The sequence below is a fragment of the Salvelinus sp. IW2-2015 genome, linkage group LG24 (genome assembly GCF_002910315.2).
Source record: "Salvelinus sp. IW2-2015 linkage group LG24, ASM291031v2, whole genome shotgun sequence".
NCBI lineage: Eukaryota > Metazoa > Chordata > Actinopteri > Salmoniformes > Salmonidae > Salvelinus > Salvelinus sp. IW2-2015.
Window position 1 is genome coordinate 11246969 of NC_036864.1, and position 18029 is coordinate 11264997.

General features: G+C 48.4%; 1 protein-coding gene across 1 annotated transcript in view; it reads right to left on the reverse strand.

The window, feature by feature from the left end:
• Window positions 1-3122: 3122 nt before the first annotated feature.
• LOC111951558 (golgin subfamily B member 1) overlaps window positions 3123-18029 on the reverse strand; it is a 21818-nt gene continuing 6911 nt past the window's right edge. Inside the window, exons 3-16 of the mRNA XM_070434732.1 lie at window positions 17838-18005; window positions 17615-17737; window positions 17398-17511; window positions 16384-17032; window positions 16217-16293; window positions 12902-12971; window positions 7078-12274; window positions 6536-6959; window positions 6058-6291; window positions 4971-5798; window positions 4641-4813; window positions 4359-4521; window positions 3494-3628; window positions 3123-3287 (exon numbers count right to left, since the gene is read on the reverse strand). Of these exons, the coding sequence (XP_070290833.1) occupies window positions 3123-3287; window positions 3494-3628; window positions 4359-4521; window positions 4641-4813; window positions 4971-5798; window positions 6058-6291; window positions 6536-6959; window positions 7078-12274; window positions 12902-12971; window positions 16217-16293; window positions 16384-17032; window positions 17398-17511; window positions 17615-17737; window positions 17838-18005 (8520 nt within the window). The remainder of the gene's footprint in view (window positions 3288-3493; window positions 3629-4358; window positions 4522-4640; window positions 4814-4970; window positions 5799-6057; window positions 6292-6535; window positions 6960-7077; window positions 12275-12901; window positions 12972-16216; window positions 16294-16383; window positions 17033-17397; window positions 17512-17614; window positions 17738-17837; window positions 18006-18029) is intronic.

The following is an 18029-nucleotide window of genomic DNA, read 5'->3' on the forward strand; positions in this document are numbered from 1 at the left end:
ATGATATGCAAGTAGCTACGGGCTTGCTACTGTATCAATGCTGGACACAACTGTATTCAAAACGATAATGTTTGTGAATTAGTAAAAGCACACATTCTCATTCCGTAATAAACCGCAATAAACATCCATTTGTTTTCCCAATATATTTCAGTTAAAAAATAGCCCAAGAGTAACCAACACTGATCATACAGAGATTTGACACTTAAAGGACTAGATTTACTTTGCACCAGTTATTTTCATCAGGTTATAAATCACGTGTCATTCCCAATATTTGTCTTATTTTTTCACCTGTTATGTTCTAACTAGTCCCCTTTGAAAATAACTGGTACACATCTAGCCCTATACCCCTCAGTAGGCTGTGCTGAAAAACACGTATCATCATCATCATCATCAATCATCATGACAATTCAATCTATACAGCACAGTACAAGGTCATTAACAATAGAAGTTAACAGAGGACAAGTGAGTCACAAGATGTGTAGTGGGACAACAGACACCAAGAATAAGTTTTTGAGTAGTCATTTTTCCCAGCAGTATTGTGTTCACCATACATTGTAGTAGATTATGCGGTTTAAATGCGTAAGCAATAAATAATGCTAAATTATAGGAATCTTAGATTGGATGGACATTATTTGTAGTGTCACAGAAAAAACACCAACACGATTTCATCTGGAATGAACAACATTCCACCAGAATGTCAAATGAATCTGCCATAAAATCAATAGAATAAAACCCTCATCTGTGCACCAATGGCAGAAATTGGGGAATTGATTGGATAACCCACATCCAGTACATACATACTGTACATACGACATACAAATACTACAGGAGTCAAATATGCCAATGATGGTGCTCTCTCTTAATTAAAGAGAAAACAATGAGAGGAAAAAGAAAATAAATAGATGGTTGTAGGAATGTAGTCATAGCAGGTTGTACACGTTTCAGTTGGTGTCCATTGTACGTGAGAACATAGGAGAGTAAGAGAGATAGGAACAGATCCACAGATCCTAACCCTCACTCCATCCAGACATGAAGTGACCCTTTATTCTCCTCATTTAAAGGCACCTAAACCACCACTAACATAAACTGGCTGAAAAAACTAAACACCGTGTAAATCTACTGTACAGTGTCATTTCATGTTAGTTCCCCCAGGTACATTTAAAGATGCATAATATCCACGTCCCTTTATAGAAGTCCAATAAACAACAGTTCTGAGGTAGTGCAATACTGCTTCTCATTTCCTCTACAATAACATTTGACTGATCATGTACGCTAACGGTAACATATTAAATATTGAATCAAATCAATGATGGCAGAGGGTGTTTTTGACTCCCAGTATATAAAAAAACTATTCACTTTGGTTAATAGGCTAAGACACATTATCGTTATTTTTGTTGTTGTATCAAAAGTGCATGGTCTGTGTGTGTGTGTGTGTGACGAGTCTTCTCCGATTCTACACTATTGAATGTAACAGTAATATGATATCTGTCTTGGAGAGGGGGTGGGTGGGTCTGTGTCACATGTCCGTTATCTCTCCATCTCTCTCCTCTCTCACTCTCTAAGGGGTGGAGGGCGCCCTAAACGTAACCCCCCAGGCAGAGCAGTAGCAGCACGTGCACGGTGAGCAGGTAGAGGGACACCAGCAGGGGTGTGCGCTGGCGAGAGCAGAAGGCCACGCGCAGCATTCTCATCAGGCCTGGCCCACTGCTGCTCCGAATCTGATGGAGGGGGAGAGAGGGAGGAAGGGGGAGAGAGTGAGGTGGAGAGAAGAGGAGAGAGAAGAGAGTTCCGCGGGGGAGAGGACGAAAGGGAAGAGAAAGAAAGATACGAGAGAGAGACGGGATGAAGAAAAAAAAGAGCAGAAAGAGCTGACAGATAGAGAGAAAGAAAGGAGAAAAGAAAGATAAAATAATACGTAGCAAATAACATAAAGCCATATATAGTTAGATAAGTCAGTAACAGACCTCCTACAACATGCAATGTTGACCTGGATCATTTCATCTTAAAATTCACTCCTTTGTAAGATAAATACAGTGTTGTTGTACTTACTCGGGTGACCGGAAGCCTCCCTGTGGACCTCAATGAGACAGCTTGCCTCAGAACCAGAATTAACTGCCCTTGCGTGCCGACTGCCATCTACCCTGTTGATCCTACAGCAGGAATGCAGGAAAGATACTGCATAAATACGATAATACTGTCTACACACACTGAAAGCACCCGATAAGTTCTCACATAAATATGCCTAACGATGACTCTGAGCCAATTGAATTCCATTATCCAACACAGTACCTCTGACAAATCCTCCATAAGAAGTATCTCTATAGAGTCCTGACAGTCAATCACGAGCCTACATGACTCAATTCCTCATTTAGAATCACACTTTTTGTTATGGGTAGGCTGTAGGAAGACAGAGATGACCTCTTGTCATGTGACGGAGGAGATAAGTGTACAGATACTCTCTACAGTTAGCGTCCTGGCGGCCATTAGCTGCCCTCACAACCACTCCCTATATGCTCTCTTCAGTCCATGTTGACAACACAAAGAAAGACACATTAGCATGTCGTAACATGCTTCTGCTGGTGATTGGTGTTGAATGATTTTTGGGTCTATTCTGTTTTGTTATCTGTTCATTTTCGTGTGTGTTCTGGTCATCTGTACGAAGAGACGGTGCTGTGTGTACTGTATGTGTGTGTGTTCTGGTCAATTGGTAAGATCAGATCGTATGTGTTCTGTATTCGTATCTGTTTCTGGTCACATTGGTGAAGAACGTGTGTGTGTACTGTAATGTGTGTGTTTCAGTCTCATTGTAGGTAGAAACATGTGTGAATGTACTATAGTATGTGTGTGTTCTGTCAAATGGAGTAGAAAACGTGTGTTGTACTAGTATGTGTGATGTTCTTCTTGTAGAGAGAACGTGTGTGCTGTTACTGTACGTGTGTGTGTTCTGTCCGATGGAGTAGGAGAAGACTTGTGTGTACGTATGTATGTTCTAGCATAAAACCCATATTTTTACTTACTGTGTTGTGTTCTGAGTCTATTGTAAGAAACGCTGGTGTACTGTATTGTTCGTCATGTAGTAGGAGAGAAGTGTGTGATGTACTGTAGTAGGGTGGGGTTCTTCATTAAGAAGAAGTGTGTACTGTATGTGTTTTTAAAGGGGGGTGTCGTGGGGTTGAGAACTGGTACCTGCGCTGGAGCTCTTTAAAATCCACCCTGAGGCTCTCGCTCTCTGAAGGGCCACTGTGCTGCTGAGGAGCTCCRGGGGCACTGTCCACTTCCCCTGTCCTCTGGGGGCCACAAGAAATAGTCAAAATCACTCAACATTGTAGAAATCACTATAGTGCAGTCTTAAATGGCTCCAGAGATGTCAATGTGTAAATCTAGTTCCTCTGTGCCATAGTGGACACATTATCTTTAAAAACATATGTTCMGTATGTATCAACTAGGGACAGTGAATGAATCAGAGCAGAGTGATATCCAAGGGCGTGCAGACCTTGCGCTTGTCTTCGTGCAGTTCCTGGAGCTGCCTCTGGAGGGCAGTGCAGCGGCTCTCGGCCTCATCCAGCCTCTGGGAACTGCCTTGGAACTGGGAGGAGAGATGGTGGTTCTCCTCAAACACCTGCGAGAGCTGAGGAGAGGGAGGGACAGCAACAGGCTCAGCAGACTGCACACACACACAAAACCAAAAGACAGAAGAACGAAGAAAAAGCAGAGAAGAAACGATGAAAGAGAATGGAAAAGGGGCATGCAAGAGAATTTAATGAAGAGGAAAGAGCCAGAGGGAGACACATAGATGAAATATGGAATCATCTAATCCAGATTCATGAAATGAAGTACCTTTCATCCAACCATGTCATTTAGTATTGTAAATCAGAGAGGGTGATCAGAGGTAGTTGTCAGATAGCGTAGTAGTAAAACAATGATTGTAGGTAGGGTTGTTAGACATGGACAAGAGGCTATGGGTGACAGGAAGGAGGAACAGTCTGGTCTCTCTATCTTATTACTGAGCTGTGTAATCTGCTGCTCTCGCAGCTCAAGATCATTCAGCGGGCCACTCTCTGATTGAAGGACCCCTACTTTAGATGACAGGTCTGCCTCAACAGGTGCCTGAGCACAAAAAACAACAAAGAACACATAAATAGCCACGGAGAAGAGACAACAGAGGTGAACCATAATCACACCGTTTAACCGTCTCTTAACTGCACAAATGTAGAACTGAAACCTAGATTTGTAGATAACATTGCCCAGTACAGGCCAAATGTATGCAGCAAGCAGAATGCATCTTGCCACAGTCAACACTGCTGTTCTATCATACTATTTATCCAACTGTGCAGATTTAGAGGTGTCCTCCTCCTCACCTGTCTCTGGTGGTGTTCCTCCTCCGGTGGTTTGGGCCTTGTGGCGCGGGCCTCCTTCAACATGGCACCGAGCTGGCGCACCTGCTGGTCACGGTCCGAGAGGGTGGCCAGGGTCTGCTGCTTCAGGAGCTCTGCCTGGGCCTGCCAGTCAACCTGCTCCAGCCTAGAGAGAGACATATATACCTATGTAGCCAAGGCATAGACACTCATATACCTCTAAACATGATTAAGAATGTTTGGATTTTAAATAACATAAGCAGCTCTTTATGAAGTATGTCTCACCTGAGAATGTCTAGTTCCTGGTTCTCCCTCTGCCTCAGGTTGTCCAGCTCCCTCATCCTGTCCACCATCTCATCAGCCCTCCTCCTCTCCTCCTCTAGCTCCTGGCTGAGTCTAGACAGCTCTCCTCCTCCCAGTCGAGTGAGCTCTGAGTGCTGCCGCTGCAGCTGTTCCAACTACAGGACAGGGAGAAACAAAGCTTGTGTTACTGTGGATACTGGTATATGAAAACACGATGTGCAGGTAAACTATGATGTCACTACCCTTGTGGTTGTGTTAGTAGTGCTTTTATGGAATACTTTGTGTAAAATGGAGATTACTCTGGTTGATTACCAGTCTCTCCCTGTCGTTCTGCAGGGCTGACAGGGCGTTCTTCAGTCCCCACACCTCCGCAGTGGATCCTCCATGCCCCGTGGTGGGTGTCTGCTGGCCCCCTGCCCTGCTCATCTCCTCCAGTCTGAGGCTGAGCTCCTGGGCCTGGCTGAGTGCCTGGTCCCTGCTGCCCTGCAGTGACGCCATGGCCTGGCCGAACGCCTGGTTCTGGGCCCGGAGCTGGCCGGCCACCTCCCTCTCCTCCAGCAGCCTCTGCTCCGTGGTCAGCAGGTCTCGGGCCAGCTCGGCCACCCTCTCGGCCGCTGTCTCCGACTCCGTCCGCGTCACCCCTCCCTCCCAACGCAGTTCTTTCAGCTCCTTCTGCCGAGCTTCCTGCACCTCTCTTTCCTTGGCAAGGCTCTCCTCCAGGCTCTCCACCTGGGCCCTGGCAGCCTGCAGCTGCTCCCTCAGCTTCTCTACCTCCGCCCCGGGAGCGTCTCTCACCTGCCTGTTTCCACTATCACCAGCCTGGCTGAGGGCCTCCCTCTCCACCGCCTGAACGAAAGCCTCCCCTCCCTCCAGGCTCTTGATCTTAGTCCCTAGCTCTTCTCTCTCCTTCTCCAGGGTAGCGATGCGCTCCAGCTGGCCGGACAAGAGCTGCTTGTGCTGGGACTCCTTCATGGTGAGGACCTGGGTAAGGTCGTCCCTGTAGCYRTGAAGCTGGGCAGATAGCTTGGCCTTCTCTGCGTGGAGGTCRTCCCTCTGGACCAATAGRGAGCGYAGCTCCTCCTTYAGACTGTTATTCTCCGCAGCAGCCTCCTGGATCAGAGCGTCCTTTTCCATCATCACCTGGGACAACAGACCCATTACGTAGAGGGATGGGTTATACAACTGGGGCATGAGGAAAACATTCTAGAATACTATCACACTAATAACATCACTCTTATCACTACATACAGTTTCAGCATGTCAATGACATGCGTGTACATAAACAAACATGGACCATTTACTACCGGTTTACATTAAGTGTAGGAGAATCCATTCAGAATCTCTTCTTGACCTGCCATTTATGCCTCTGTACACRTGAGTGTTATCATTGTTCTTTAACCTGCAGATGTTTCTCCTCCAGCTGTTTGTACATGCCAAGTACTCTGTCTCTGTCGTCCTGTAAAGAGCCCATGGCCTTGGTGAAGGCGTCCAGCCTGGCTTTGCTGTGGCTGCTCTCCTCCTCTGCCTTCYGCAGCCGGTCCTCCAGACCCCGCACCTCCTCTCTCCTCTCCTCCAGCTCCTTCTCAGCCTCCTGGGCCCTGGCGTCAGCCTCCCTCCTGGCCTCCTCTGCAGCCTGGGGGGAGCAAGCATGTAAGCAGTCAAGAAGATGCAGGGGAATGGGTTTAAACATTTTCAAGCTTGTAAAACAACTTGATAGCTCAATCAAAACGGTAACATCACAATACATTTGTAGGGAATTTTGACACCCTATTTTGAATAAATGTAGAATTTGACACCCCATGCATTAAAATGAGCAACTATTCATTGTGATGACAAAACATGACATAAAGCAGAGATAAAATAAAAGTGATGCATACCTGTGTCACGGCTTGCTCCTTCTCCCCCAGCAGCTCTACCTCTCTCCTCTCCTTCTCACTCAGCTCTGTCTGCAGGTTCTCTGTCAGGGTCTTRGAGGAGTGCAGGTCTGTCTCCAGTTGTTCCACGCTCAGGCCCAGCCTCCTCCCCTCTGCTTCCCTCTCCTTCAGCTGGGACCTGGCCTCGTTGGTCTCTCCCTGCAGCTTCCCAACTRCCTCTTCCAGGGCCTGGGCTCTGTGGCGGAGCCCCTCCGCCTCACTCTCCAGGGAGGCCAGCTGGGCGCGAGCGTCAGCCAGGGAGGTCTCGGTCTGGGCTAGGGACTTCTGAAGCTCCCCCCTCTCCTGCTCCAGGGCAGCCTGGTTCTCACGGAGCYTCTTCTCTTCCTGCTCCCATTTCAGCTGCCACTGCTCGTCTGCTTTCTGCAGTCTGGMCAAAAAATAAGAAAWAAACACATTACATAACACASYATAGTGTWWMWYAAACCTGGCWGGAAATTGGGGCAATTTAATTAATTMACTTTTTCAGGAAMYRTAGCYATTTTTACCTGTCCACTGTAAGCTGTAGCTCTTCTCTCYGTGCGGTCTCTTTCTGCAGCTGTTCAGCCAGATCTCTGGACCGGGTCTCTCCCTCCCGCACCTCGGCCTCCTTCCCCTGGAGGGTGCTGTTGAAGCGACTCTCCCACTGCCGGGTCTCATCCAGCACGCGGTCCCTGTCGTCCTGCAGGGAGGACATACAGCGCGAGAAGGCAGCCAGTCGGGCCAGAGACTCATCCAGGCGGGCCTGCATCTGCTGGGCCTGTCTCTCAGCGGTGTCAGCCAGCTCTTTTGCCTCCCGGGTGGCATYCTCCTCTCTCTCCCTCTCCCGGTAAGACTCCTCCAACCTCAGCTCAATCTGCTTCAGCTCGGCTCCCAGCCTGAACCTCACAGAGTCCAGGCTCTGCTCTGCCTCTGCTTTCAACTCAGCCTCTCTCTGTAGAGCGGTCTGCTCACAGGCTCTCCTCTCAGCTTGGGCCTGGCTGGCCTCTGTCTGGGCCTCAACCAGCTGGGCTTTGCAGCTAGATARCTCAGCCTCAGTCTTCTTCAAAGCRTCTGTGACTWTGGTCCTCTCCAGATAGGCTTGCCCAAGCTCTTTGTGGACCTCGTTGCTGCCCAGTTGCAAAGCCTTGCCCTCCCTGGCCATCTCGCTGATCCTTTCCTGGTACTGGATGCAGTCCTTCTGCATCTGGCGCACCTCCAGCTGCTTCTCTCTCAGCAGCTCCTCCAGCTGCTTTGCCCGGCTCTGGCTGCCCTCTTTCACCCTCTGGGCGGACTTCAGCTGCTGCTCCAGCTCCCTCTGCTTCCCTGACTCTGCCTCTGCCTCGGCCCTCTCTCTCTGGGCCTGCCTCTTGTCCTCCTCCAGCCTGGCTGCCCGGTCCCTTTCGCTCTCGGCCAGGACTTCCAGTTCGGCCCGCTCCCTCTCCAGTCTCTCCACCTCCCGCTGCAGCTCCGCAAGGCGCTCCCGGCTGTCTGCCGCGTCCTGCTGGTAGCCGGCGATGCTGCCATTCAGCTGGGCCAGCTGGTTCATCAGACGCTCCTCTAGGTCATCCTTATCTACCTCCAGGCTGCTGTGGAGCTCCTGGAGTTGGGCTTCCCTTTTAGAGCTCTCCTCCATCAGGCTCTGTTCCTTCTCTTTACTCTCCTGAAGGAGCTGCTCTAGAGAGGCTAGTCCAGCCTTGAGTTCAGCCTCACTCTCTTGCCAGGGTTCCCTCTCTGAATGTAGGGTTGCCTCCATTTCCCTCCGCTTTCCCTCAATTACGGTCAGTTCACTTTCAGACATGTCCGTCTTCACCGGCTCATCCCTCTGGGTCTGTTCCTTCTCTTTACTCTCCTGAAGGCGCTGCTCCAGAGAGGCCAGCTCAGCAGTGAGTTCAGCCTCGCGCTGTTGCCTCAGTTCCCTCTCTGACTGTAGGGCTGCCTCCATTTTGCTCAATTTCTCATCAATTAGGGCCTGTGTACTTTCAGTTATTTCGGTCTTCACCATCTTCTCAACAGAGGGCGTTTCAGGTGCAGCTACCTCAGACTCTATGTCCTGACTATGTGGCTCTATGTCCTGAGGCTGGCTCTTAACTAGCTCTTGGGTAGTTTTAGTCATGACTGTACTAGACTGCTGGGCAACAATAGTTTCCTCCACTACATCATCAGAGCTGGGGGTTTTATCTGGAGCTAATCTGTCCCCTTTCTCTAGCTCTTGGGCTAGTTGTTCCCTCACCTCAACAACTTGCTGTTCTAAGGAGTCCCTCTGTGCCGTAGTGGCATTAAAATCAGCTTTCAGAGCCTCAAACTCCTCTTTGAGTCTTTCAAGTTCTCCTTTAAGTGCCTTGTCCTCCCTTCTTATTCCTTTATTTTCATCCATCTCTCTGAGACTCTCATTCTCCTCCTCTAAATCCATGATTTTCTGCTGCTTGGTCTTGGCAAACTTCCTCATCTTGTCTTTGACAGTGTCCACCTCTTTCTGGGCCTCTTCTTTCTGCCGTTCAGCCTCCTGCCTGGCTGCCTCGTGGGTCCTGGCTCTAGCAACAAGCTCCTTCCTCTCCTGYCTAGCAGCTTCCAGCACACGTCTCACACGCTCTGCCTCATCACTCACGTTCTCATAGGACTTTAGCAGAGTCTCATACTCATCCTTCATCCCATGCACCTTCTCCTCCCATTCTCTGCATGCCCGGGCAGCCTCCTCTTTGGCAGACTCTGCCTCTCTTTTACAGAAGTCTTTCTCTGTCAGCATACCCTCCATGGCCAGCTTGAGGCTCTCGCAGGACCCTCCAAGGCTCTGGTTCTCCACTATCAGCCTCTCTCTTTCTGCTCTCAGCTTCTCCAGCTCGACTTCTCTAGCCTCCATCTTCTGATGCAGTTCAGTGATGACTTTCTCAGTGGAGGCCAACTCTTCTTTCTGGCTTTTGTTCTCTTTGAGGGCCTCTTTGCGAGAGATAAGGGCAGCTTTGAGCTTCTGCTGAAGCTGCAGGATCTTGGCCTCGCTGCCCTTCTCTTCCTCCTGCCTCTGGGGGACCTCGGCCTCCAGTCTCTGGCTCTTTTCCTTCTCTGCTCTCAGGCCTTCCTGCAGGGAGGCGATCGACTGGTCCTTCTCATACACTGTCTCTTGCATGGACTGGAGGAGGGAGCTTTGCTCACCCAGCTGCTGCCTAAGTTCCATGATCTCATCGTTCTTGTTGCTCAGGAACTGCTTGAATTCCTCCACCTCTGTCTGCAGGATGGCAATGGTGGACTCAGTGGAGTCTGAGGCGGCTCCCTTGGCCGCAGCCTCCAACTCTGCTTTCACAGCTTCTGCATAGGTCTGAGCCTGGAAACACTTCTCCCTCAGAGCCTCCAACTCCTCATAGACAAGTTCAATCTGGCTCTCCTTCTCTCTCAGGGCCTGCAGCTCATCACCCAGCACTAGAAGCTCACTTTCCCTGAGTGACAGGCTAGCCTGGCTCTCCTGCAGTTGGCCCTCCAACTCTGTACAAGATGCCTTCTCAGCCTGGACCTCTTCTTTCAGAGCTTGTAATGAGGCCTCAATGTCAGCTGAAAGTAGCTGAGAGGGTTCCTCGGCACTGGTAATGGGTTTATCACCTTGTTGTTGTTGTGCTTCATTCTCAGGAGCTGCAAATTCCACCCAGTCTTCCTGGACCCAATCTCCTGCAGCTGCCTTCTCAATCTTCTCCACTGCAACGTTGGTCTCCAGCTCAGCATGTACTTCCTTCTCTGTGCTCACCTCTTTCTGTGTCTGCAGTTCCTCAAGCTCGCTCAGTCTAGTCAACAGCCCATCTCGTTCACCAACCTGCTCCTCCAAACGCTCCAACAGCCCGTTGTACTCTTCCTTTTGCTGTTTTAGCTGTTCGCGGTGGTGCCTGTCCTTTTCTTTGGCCTTGCGGATGGTGTCTTTGCGAGAGTCCTGGGCCTCCTGGAGTTTCTTTTGCAGTGTTTCGCAATCTGACTCCAGTGAGGCCACCTGGGACTGMAACCCAGGGATTTCAGCTGAGGTGTCAGCCTCTGGAGTCTGCTGAGCTCCCTCACTCAGCCTTCTGTTCATTTCAAGTGTCTCTTCCAGAACCTGATCCTGCTGGCTGATTTTCTGTTCCAAAACCTCCATGGCCTCTTCTTTGGACYTCAAGGCTTGTCTGAACTCWTCGARAGTAGTCTCAATTGCCATAACCTCTTGTTTTCTGTCTTTTTCTAAAGCTGGTACACTTGCAGRGGCTTCCTCCGTTGCTTYCCCTACYTGTCCTTTCCTTTGATCTGCCTCTTTCTCAAACTCTGYAACTTTTTTCATCAGCTCTTTGCGCTGCACCAGGGCTGCCTGCAACCTCTTTTTAATGGTGGCCACTTGGGTTGTCAGATCCTCTTTGTCCTTTCGCAAACTAGTGAGCTCATCACCATCCTCTACATGACTCTCCCCTGTCGCTTTCTCCTTTTCTCCAGCTTTCTCAAGCTCAATTATCTGCTCCTTCAGTTTCTTGACCTCAGTGCTCATCAGGAACTTCTCCTCACCGGTCTGGAGCAGTTTGGCAGACATGCCATTGCTCAGCTCCATCATCTCCTGCTCTTTCTGGGTGATACGCAGTTGCAGCTCGTTAATCTCAGTGTCCCTCTCAGACAGTACAGCTTTGGCCATGTCCCTAGCCTGAGAGAACTCCAGCAGGCTGGCCTCCATGTCTTGGAGCTTCCGCTCCAGCTCAGAGGAGGTGATCTCCCCTTCTTCCAGCTGGGCGCTCAGCATCCTGGCCTGGCCCTCCTGCTCAGAGAGAGAGCGCTGAGCCTCGTCCAGGTCTGCCTGCAGGGCCTGGATCTGCTGCTCCTTGGAGCGGCCTTCTGTCTGCAGGCTGGCCAGCTGCTCCTCCAGGAGATGCATCTCCATGCTCTGCCTCTCCAACTCAGAGCCACTGTGCTGGGCCACCGTGTCCATCTCTGACCTGGCTGACTGGAGCTCTTCCTCATATCTCTGGGCCTGGGACTCTGCCTCATCCTTGGCAGCTGCCAGGGACCGAATCTCTTCCTCAAGGCCTTGGGTTCTCTCCCGTGACTCTGAGGCAGCCTCTCTCAATCTCTGGAGCTCAGCCATGAGCTCACTGTACCTGCTCTGCATCTCATCTGCCAGGTCCTGGGCAAACACCTGTCCAGGGGCAGAGTCAGAGAGGGTCGCCCCCTGCTGGCTGAGGTGCACCTGCACAGTCTCACAGATGATGACTGATGAGGACTCCACCTGGACTGTGGATGTTTCCTGCTCAGAGCTGTTCTCTTCCCAGGATTGCATCTGGAGCTGGCCAAAGCCCTGCAGTATGGGAGGCGACTGCTGACCTTCATCTTGGTTCACAGCCTCTAGGAGGGTCCAGCTGCTGTGGGCCACCTCGGAGTCACTGCTAGTGACCATCTCATCAGAGGAGGCCCCCTTAGATTCTCCGGGAGAGTCAGACTGGGGTTCAATGAGCTCTGGACTGCTCTCGTTATCAGCGGAGACTGACAGGATTGACCTATCCTCTGCCACCAGGCTGGTGTCCTCCTCTCGCGTGTCTTCTAGGAGGTCTGGCAGCACTGTAGGACTGTCGCAGGGCGCCATGGCAGTGTCCTCACTCTGGTCTAGAATCTGATCAGAGCTTACCTTGAAAGCATCATTTGAGCCCTGCTCTTCAGCCAGCACAAGACTCTCTCTCAGGGCAGCCAACTCATGGTCTCTCTCCAATAGCTGCTGCTCCAGAGCCAATATTTGGGCTGGGGAAATCAATAAAGATGAAAATGAATAGCCAGCCTAATAATCAGACAATGCACAATGAATTGATCAAACCTGAAATGCCAAAACAGATATTTTTCATGTACCCCGTGCAGGAACTAAAATTCGACCCTACCACTGGCACCTCCCAGTAGTTCATGACTAGACCTATATATTATAGATTCTTTCAGATTTTTGCTTCTAAATGTTAACAATTGAGATGATTATTGACATACTGTCAACATACTGTCAATACTGTTAATATACTGTCAATACTGTTAATATACTGTCAATACTGTCAACATACTGTCAATACTGTTAATATACTGTCAATACTGTTAATATACTGTCAATACTGTTAACATACTGTTGACATGTCTACTAAACCACCAGTCTTTCAGGTTTAGTCACAGACAGTGAAATGGGTAAGGCCTGTAACCGCATCTGCGTCACTATGCCAAACTCTGTTGTCAGCGAGGCCTGTGACAGCACACAGTGTCCAATCCTATGCAAACACATCAATAGAGGGTGTGTGTGCTGCTGGCAGGACGTATGACTGGTCAAAGTCCTGGTGGTTGGCTTTCAGATTCAGAGAATAAAAACACACATTTTAAAATAGGTCTCCTTACCTTTTTCAGCATCAGTCACTTCTTCCACAGACGGGTCAGTCACACACTGGACCAATGACTCCCTAGCAACCTAGGAGAGAAAAACAAAATGCCTGTTATTTCTGAACACACAGAGGGTGTAAACTGTATGACTTAATAATACATCAATCCCATTGAAGTGGGACTACGTTCAAAATGAAGTGAGTTAACAGTTTCACACAGCTGTAATGTAGTTACACARTAGTTACACTGTAGTTATGATGGGCCTGAAGGTCAGCCCAGGGCTGCAGTCATAACAGAGGATCAGTGGAGAGGCGATTAGCATTGCCTTGACCCAAATGACAGGAGGACATTCTGCCTCAGCATTATTAAACCCAACCACTGTCTCTGTCCCTCAGGCTGTCCCCTCTGAGATAGATCGTGGCCGACTGACCTGCCCCAGTAGTCAGGGCAGAGACCAGAAAGACTTCCCCACATGAATAAGCATGTGTGACACTCAATGTGCTGGCTGGGCAGTCCTCACAGCACAGTGAAATAACAGCACACCAATAGATCATATTGTATCAGACTGTACACACATACAGCACAAATGTCTATTGGGGGGTTTGTCGTTTTCTATTGTGACTTCGCACTGTCAACAATTCTGTTTGGAATGGGGATTGTCTGACAATTAGATTGAACATACAGTGCCTTCAGAAAGTATTCACACCCCTTGACTTTTTCCACATTTTGTTGTGATACAGCCTGAATTTAAAATGTATTAAAATGTTGTGTCACAGGATGACACACAATACCCATAATGTCAAAGTGAAATTATGTTTTTAGACATTTTTCTAATCATTTAAAAATGAAGAGCTGAAATGTCTTGAGTCAATAAGTATTCAACCCCTTTGTTATGGCAAACCTAAATAAGTTCAGGAGTAAAAATGTGCTTAACAAGTCACATAATACGTTATCATGGACTCACTCTGTGTGCAATAATAGTGGTTAACATGATTTTTGAATGAATACCTCATCTCTGTACCCCACACATACAATTACCCCCCAGCCAAGCATTGAATTTCAAACACAGATTCAATTACAAAGACCAGGGAGCTCTACAATGCCTTGCAAATTGGTAGATGGGTAAACATGTTAAAAGCAGACATTGAATAACCCTTTGAGCATGGTGAACAAAGATACAGTCGTCCGTCCTAACCTAGTTGCCGCAGAGGAAGGAAACCGCTCAGGGATTTCACCATGAGGCCAATGGTGACTTTAAAACAGTTTAGTTTAATGGCTGTGATAGGAGAAAACTGAGGATGGATCAACAACATTGTAGTTACTCCACAATACTAACCTAATTAACAGAGTGAAAAGAAGGAAGCCTGTACAGAATAAAAAATATTCCAAAACATGTCTGTTTGCAATAAGGCACTAAAGTAAAACTGCAAAAAATGTGGCAAAGAAATTAACTTTTTGTCCTAAATACAAATGGTTATGTTTGGGTCAAATCAAACACAACACATCACTGACTACCTCTCTTCATATTTTCAAACATGGTGGTGGCTGCATCATCTTATGGGTATGCTTGTCATGAGCAAGGATTAGGGAGTTTTTTTAGGATAAAAATAAACTAAATAGAGCTAAGCAGACAGACAGAATCACCTTTTAGCAGGACAATAACCTAAAACACAATTCCAATTATAAACTGGATGGGTCGAGTCCTGAATGCTGATTGGTTGACAGCCGTGGTATATCAGACCTTATACCATGGTTATGACAAAACATTTATTTTTACTGCTCTAATAACGTTGGTAACCAGTTTATAATAGCAATAAGGCACCTCGGGGGTTTGTGATATATGGCCAATATACCACGGCTAAGGGCAGTGTCTAGGCACTCCGCGATGAGTCGTGCATAAGAACAGCCCTTAGTCGTGGTATATTGGCCAAATACCACATCTCCTTGTGCCTTATTGCTTAAATATACACTAAGTGTACAAAACATTAAGAACACCTGCTCTTTCCATGACATAGACTGACCAGGTGATTCCAGGTAAAAGATCCCTTACCGATGTCTCTTGTTAAATCCACTTCAATCAGTGTAAATGACGAGGAGGAAACAGGTGCAAGAAGGATTTTTAAGCCTTGAGGCAAGTGAGACATGGATTGTGTATATCTGCCATTCAGAGGGTGAATGGGCAAGACAAAAGATGTAAGTGCCTTAGAATGGGGTATGGTAGTAGGTGTCAGGCACACTGGTTTGTGTCAAACTGCAATGCTGCTGGGTTTTTCACGCTCAACAGTTTAACAAGTGTGCTAAGAATGGTCCATCACCAAATGGACATCCCGCCAACTTAACACAACTGTGGGAAGCATTGGAGTCAACATTGGCCAGCATCCCTGTGGAACGCTTTTAGCACCTTGTAGAGTCCATGCACCGACGAATTGAGTCTGTTCTGAGCGCAAAAAGGGCGGTGCAACTCAATATTAGGAAGGTGTTCTTAATGTTTTGTTCCTAAGTGGCCTAGTTACAGTTGACTTAAATCGTCTTGAAAATCTATGGCCACACTTGAAAATGGCTGTCTAGCAATAATCAACAACCAACTTGACGGAGCTTGAGGAATAAAAATAAATAAAAAGTGCAAATATTGTACAATCCAGGTGTGCAAAACTGTTGGAGACTTACCCACAAAGCCTCACAGCTGTAATCGCTGCCGAAGGTGATTCTACCTATGACTCAGGGGTGTGAATACTTACGTAAATTATATATTTCTGTAACTCATTTTCAATAAATGTAGTAATACTTCTAAAAACATGTTTTCACTTTGTCATTATGGGGTATTGTATGTAGGTGAGAAAAAAAAAWTGATTTCATCCATTTCGAATTAAGGCTGTAATACAACAACATGTGGAATAAGTCAAGGGTTATGAATACTTTATGTAATTTCACTGTGTGAAAACATCTGACATAAATAGATGCCATATATTAACATAAGTCTTGGTTCATTGGTCATTGTTTTTTTGGCATTGCATAACTTCTCAAATAACGAGCCTTGCAAGGCATCCATAGCTTTGTCTTTTACACAGATGAAAATGAGCCCACCATTTGGTCAAATTACAGAAACAGATAAAKAACATTAGAGAATCTAGCAATGGGTAAAACAGACTGAAGAGTCTGGTCATTTGGGGCTCACAGATAATAAACCATATAAGCTATTTCTCCCAAAGTACATTTTGATGTTTATTTTCAGGTTATTACAGGATTCAAAACAAGCTTACAACATGTGCTACCTTCATTCATTTAGTAGTCGTARCAATCTCCTAAATTAATTTAGTGCGTCTGACTGCTCACCATTCCAATTTGCTGCTCCAGCTGTTGTATCTTAGCAACTGCCTCTTCGCCTTCTGCAGTGCGCTTATCCAGTTGTTCTGAAAGAAAAACACAAWTATTAAATACGCTGCGAGCAAGCCACTTGTCAGGGTATCATGAATGCWTGATAGTGTATTTGGTTCCCTTACCTTGCAATGTCTCCATRGTGTGGGTGACCTGGGCRCAGCGTTCCTCGCTCTCCCTCTGCTCCACCCTCAGCCTCTCCAGMCGGGCCTCCAGGGCCTGCAGTGTATCCAGGCACAGGGCCGGRTCGGTGGRAAYAGGGCTGTCCTCCTCGGCCCCCTCWCCAGCCAGAGAGCGCAGGCCTGTCAACAACTCAGCCAGGGCCTCTCCTGCCCTTTGYCCCTCTCCATGCTCCTCTCTTAAGGCAGCAAGCTCCTTCTCCAACCTGGCTACTTCTCTGTTGGTCACTTCCTCCCGCTCTCTAGTGGCCCACTCCAGTTTCACTGTCAGCTCCTCCATCTGGGTTGACCTGTCTTGCTCTGAGGCCTCCAGGTTGGCTAGCTGGGCTGCTCTGTCCCTCTCGGAGGCCTCCAGGTTGGCTAGCTGGGCTGCTCTGTCCCTCTCGGAGGCCTCCAGGTTGGCTCGGAGGGCCAACAGCTCTGCCTGGGCCTGGCTGGACCACCCAGCCCACTGCTGTCTCTCCTCCTCCCTCTGCCTGCCAACCTCAGCCAGCTCCTCCTCCCTCTGCCTGCCAGCCTCAGCCAGCTCCTGCTCCCTCTGCCTGCCAGCCTCAGCCAGCTCCTGCTCCCTCTGGCGGAACTGAGCCGTGAGGATCTGCAGAGAGAGAGAGAGGAAGCGAGAGAGAGAGAGGAAGAGAGAGAAAGAGAGGAAGAGAGAAAGAATGAAGACAGATGAAGGACGGGGACGGTAGGGTCTACAACGAGAACTGCTCGGCTGTGCCAGTCAAGAAGTGATTTTGCATTTAGATGAGAAATKAGTCTACTCCTCAGCCCTTATGTAACATGCAATTTGTCAATCACCAAACATAGTCAGTGTCACTCTGCTGTCACACTAGTAACTTGGTGAATAATGTAATACAGTACTCTGTGTCAGTCTCKTCAGATGGGCTCATTTTGCTCAAGTGTCAGTCATTGAGAAAACTGACCTACACTGACCAGCACAGTAGAGCGTGTCTGTACCTGTTTCTGCTGGTCGGCATTGTCCAGCTCCCCCTGCAGCATCTCCAGCACCTGGCAGCGTGACCGCATGGCTTCCTCCTGCTCCTCACAACGCCGCTGGGCTGCACGTAGAGCCTAGCAACACACACACTAAAGGCTTGGGTACAGGCTAAAAACAGTGTATAGGACCTGGTCTGCACGAGGGAGTGTAGAGTGAGTCAGAGAATKAAGTTTGTACCTGCTGTAGCTCGGCGTCGTTCTGCCTCTGCACTGTGACCCTCAGCAGCTCGTCCTCATGCTTCTGGATCTGCTCCTGGAAACGCACGTCCTTTTCACAGACAACTGCCTGAAGCACACGAACCTAAAYGCATGACACATCTCTGCAGTCAGCTGACGGGCCCCTTTTAAACAATCTGGAACATTTTCATTGAAAATGGTTAGAGTGACAAGGAAACTGGCACCTGCTGCGTGTGTACGGCTTCCTTTTCACACAGGGCCTGTTCGGACATCTGGAGAMGCTCCTCGAGGTTCTTCGCCGAGGTCGAGACCTCACTGAGCTGCTTCCTCAGCTCCTGGAGTTCCTCCTCCACAGCAGGAGCTGAGCTGGTGAAGGAGCTGTCTGGAGAGCTCTTCAGGAAATAGACAAGGATTTC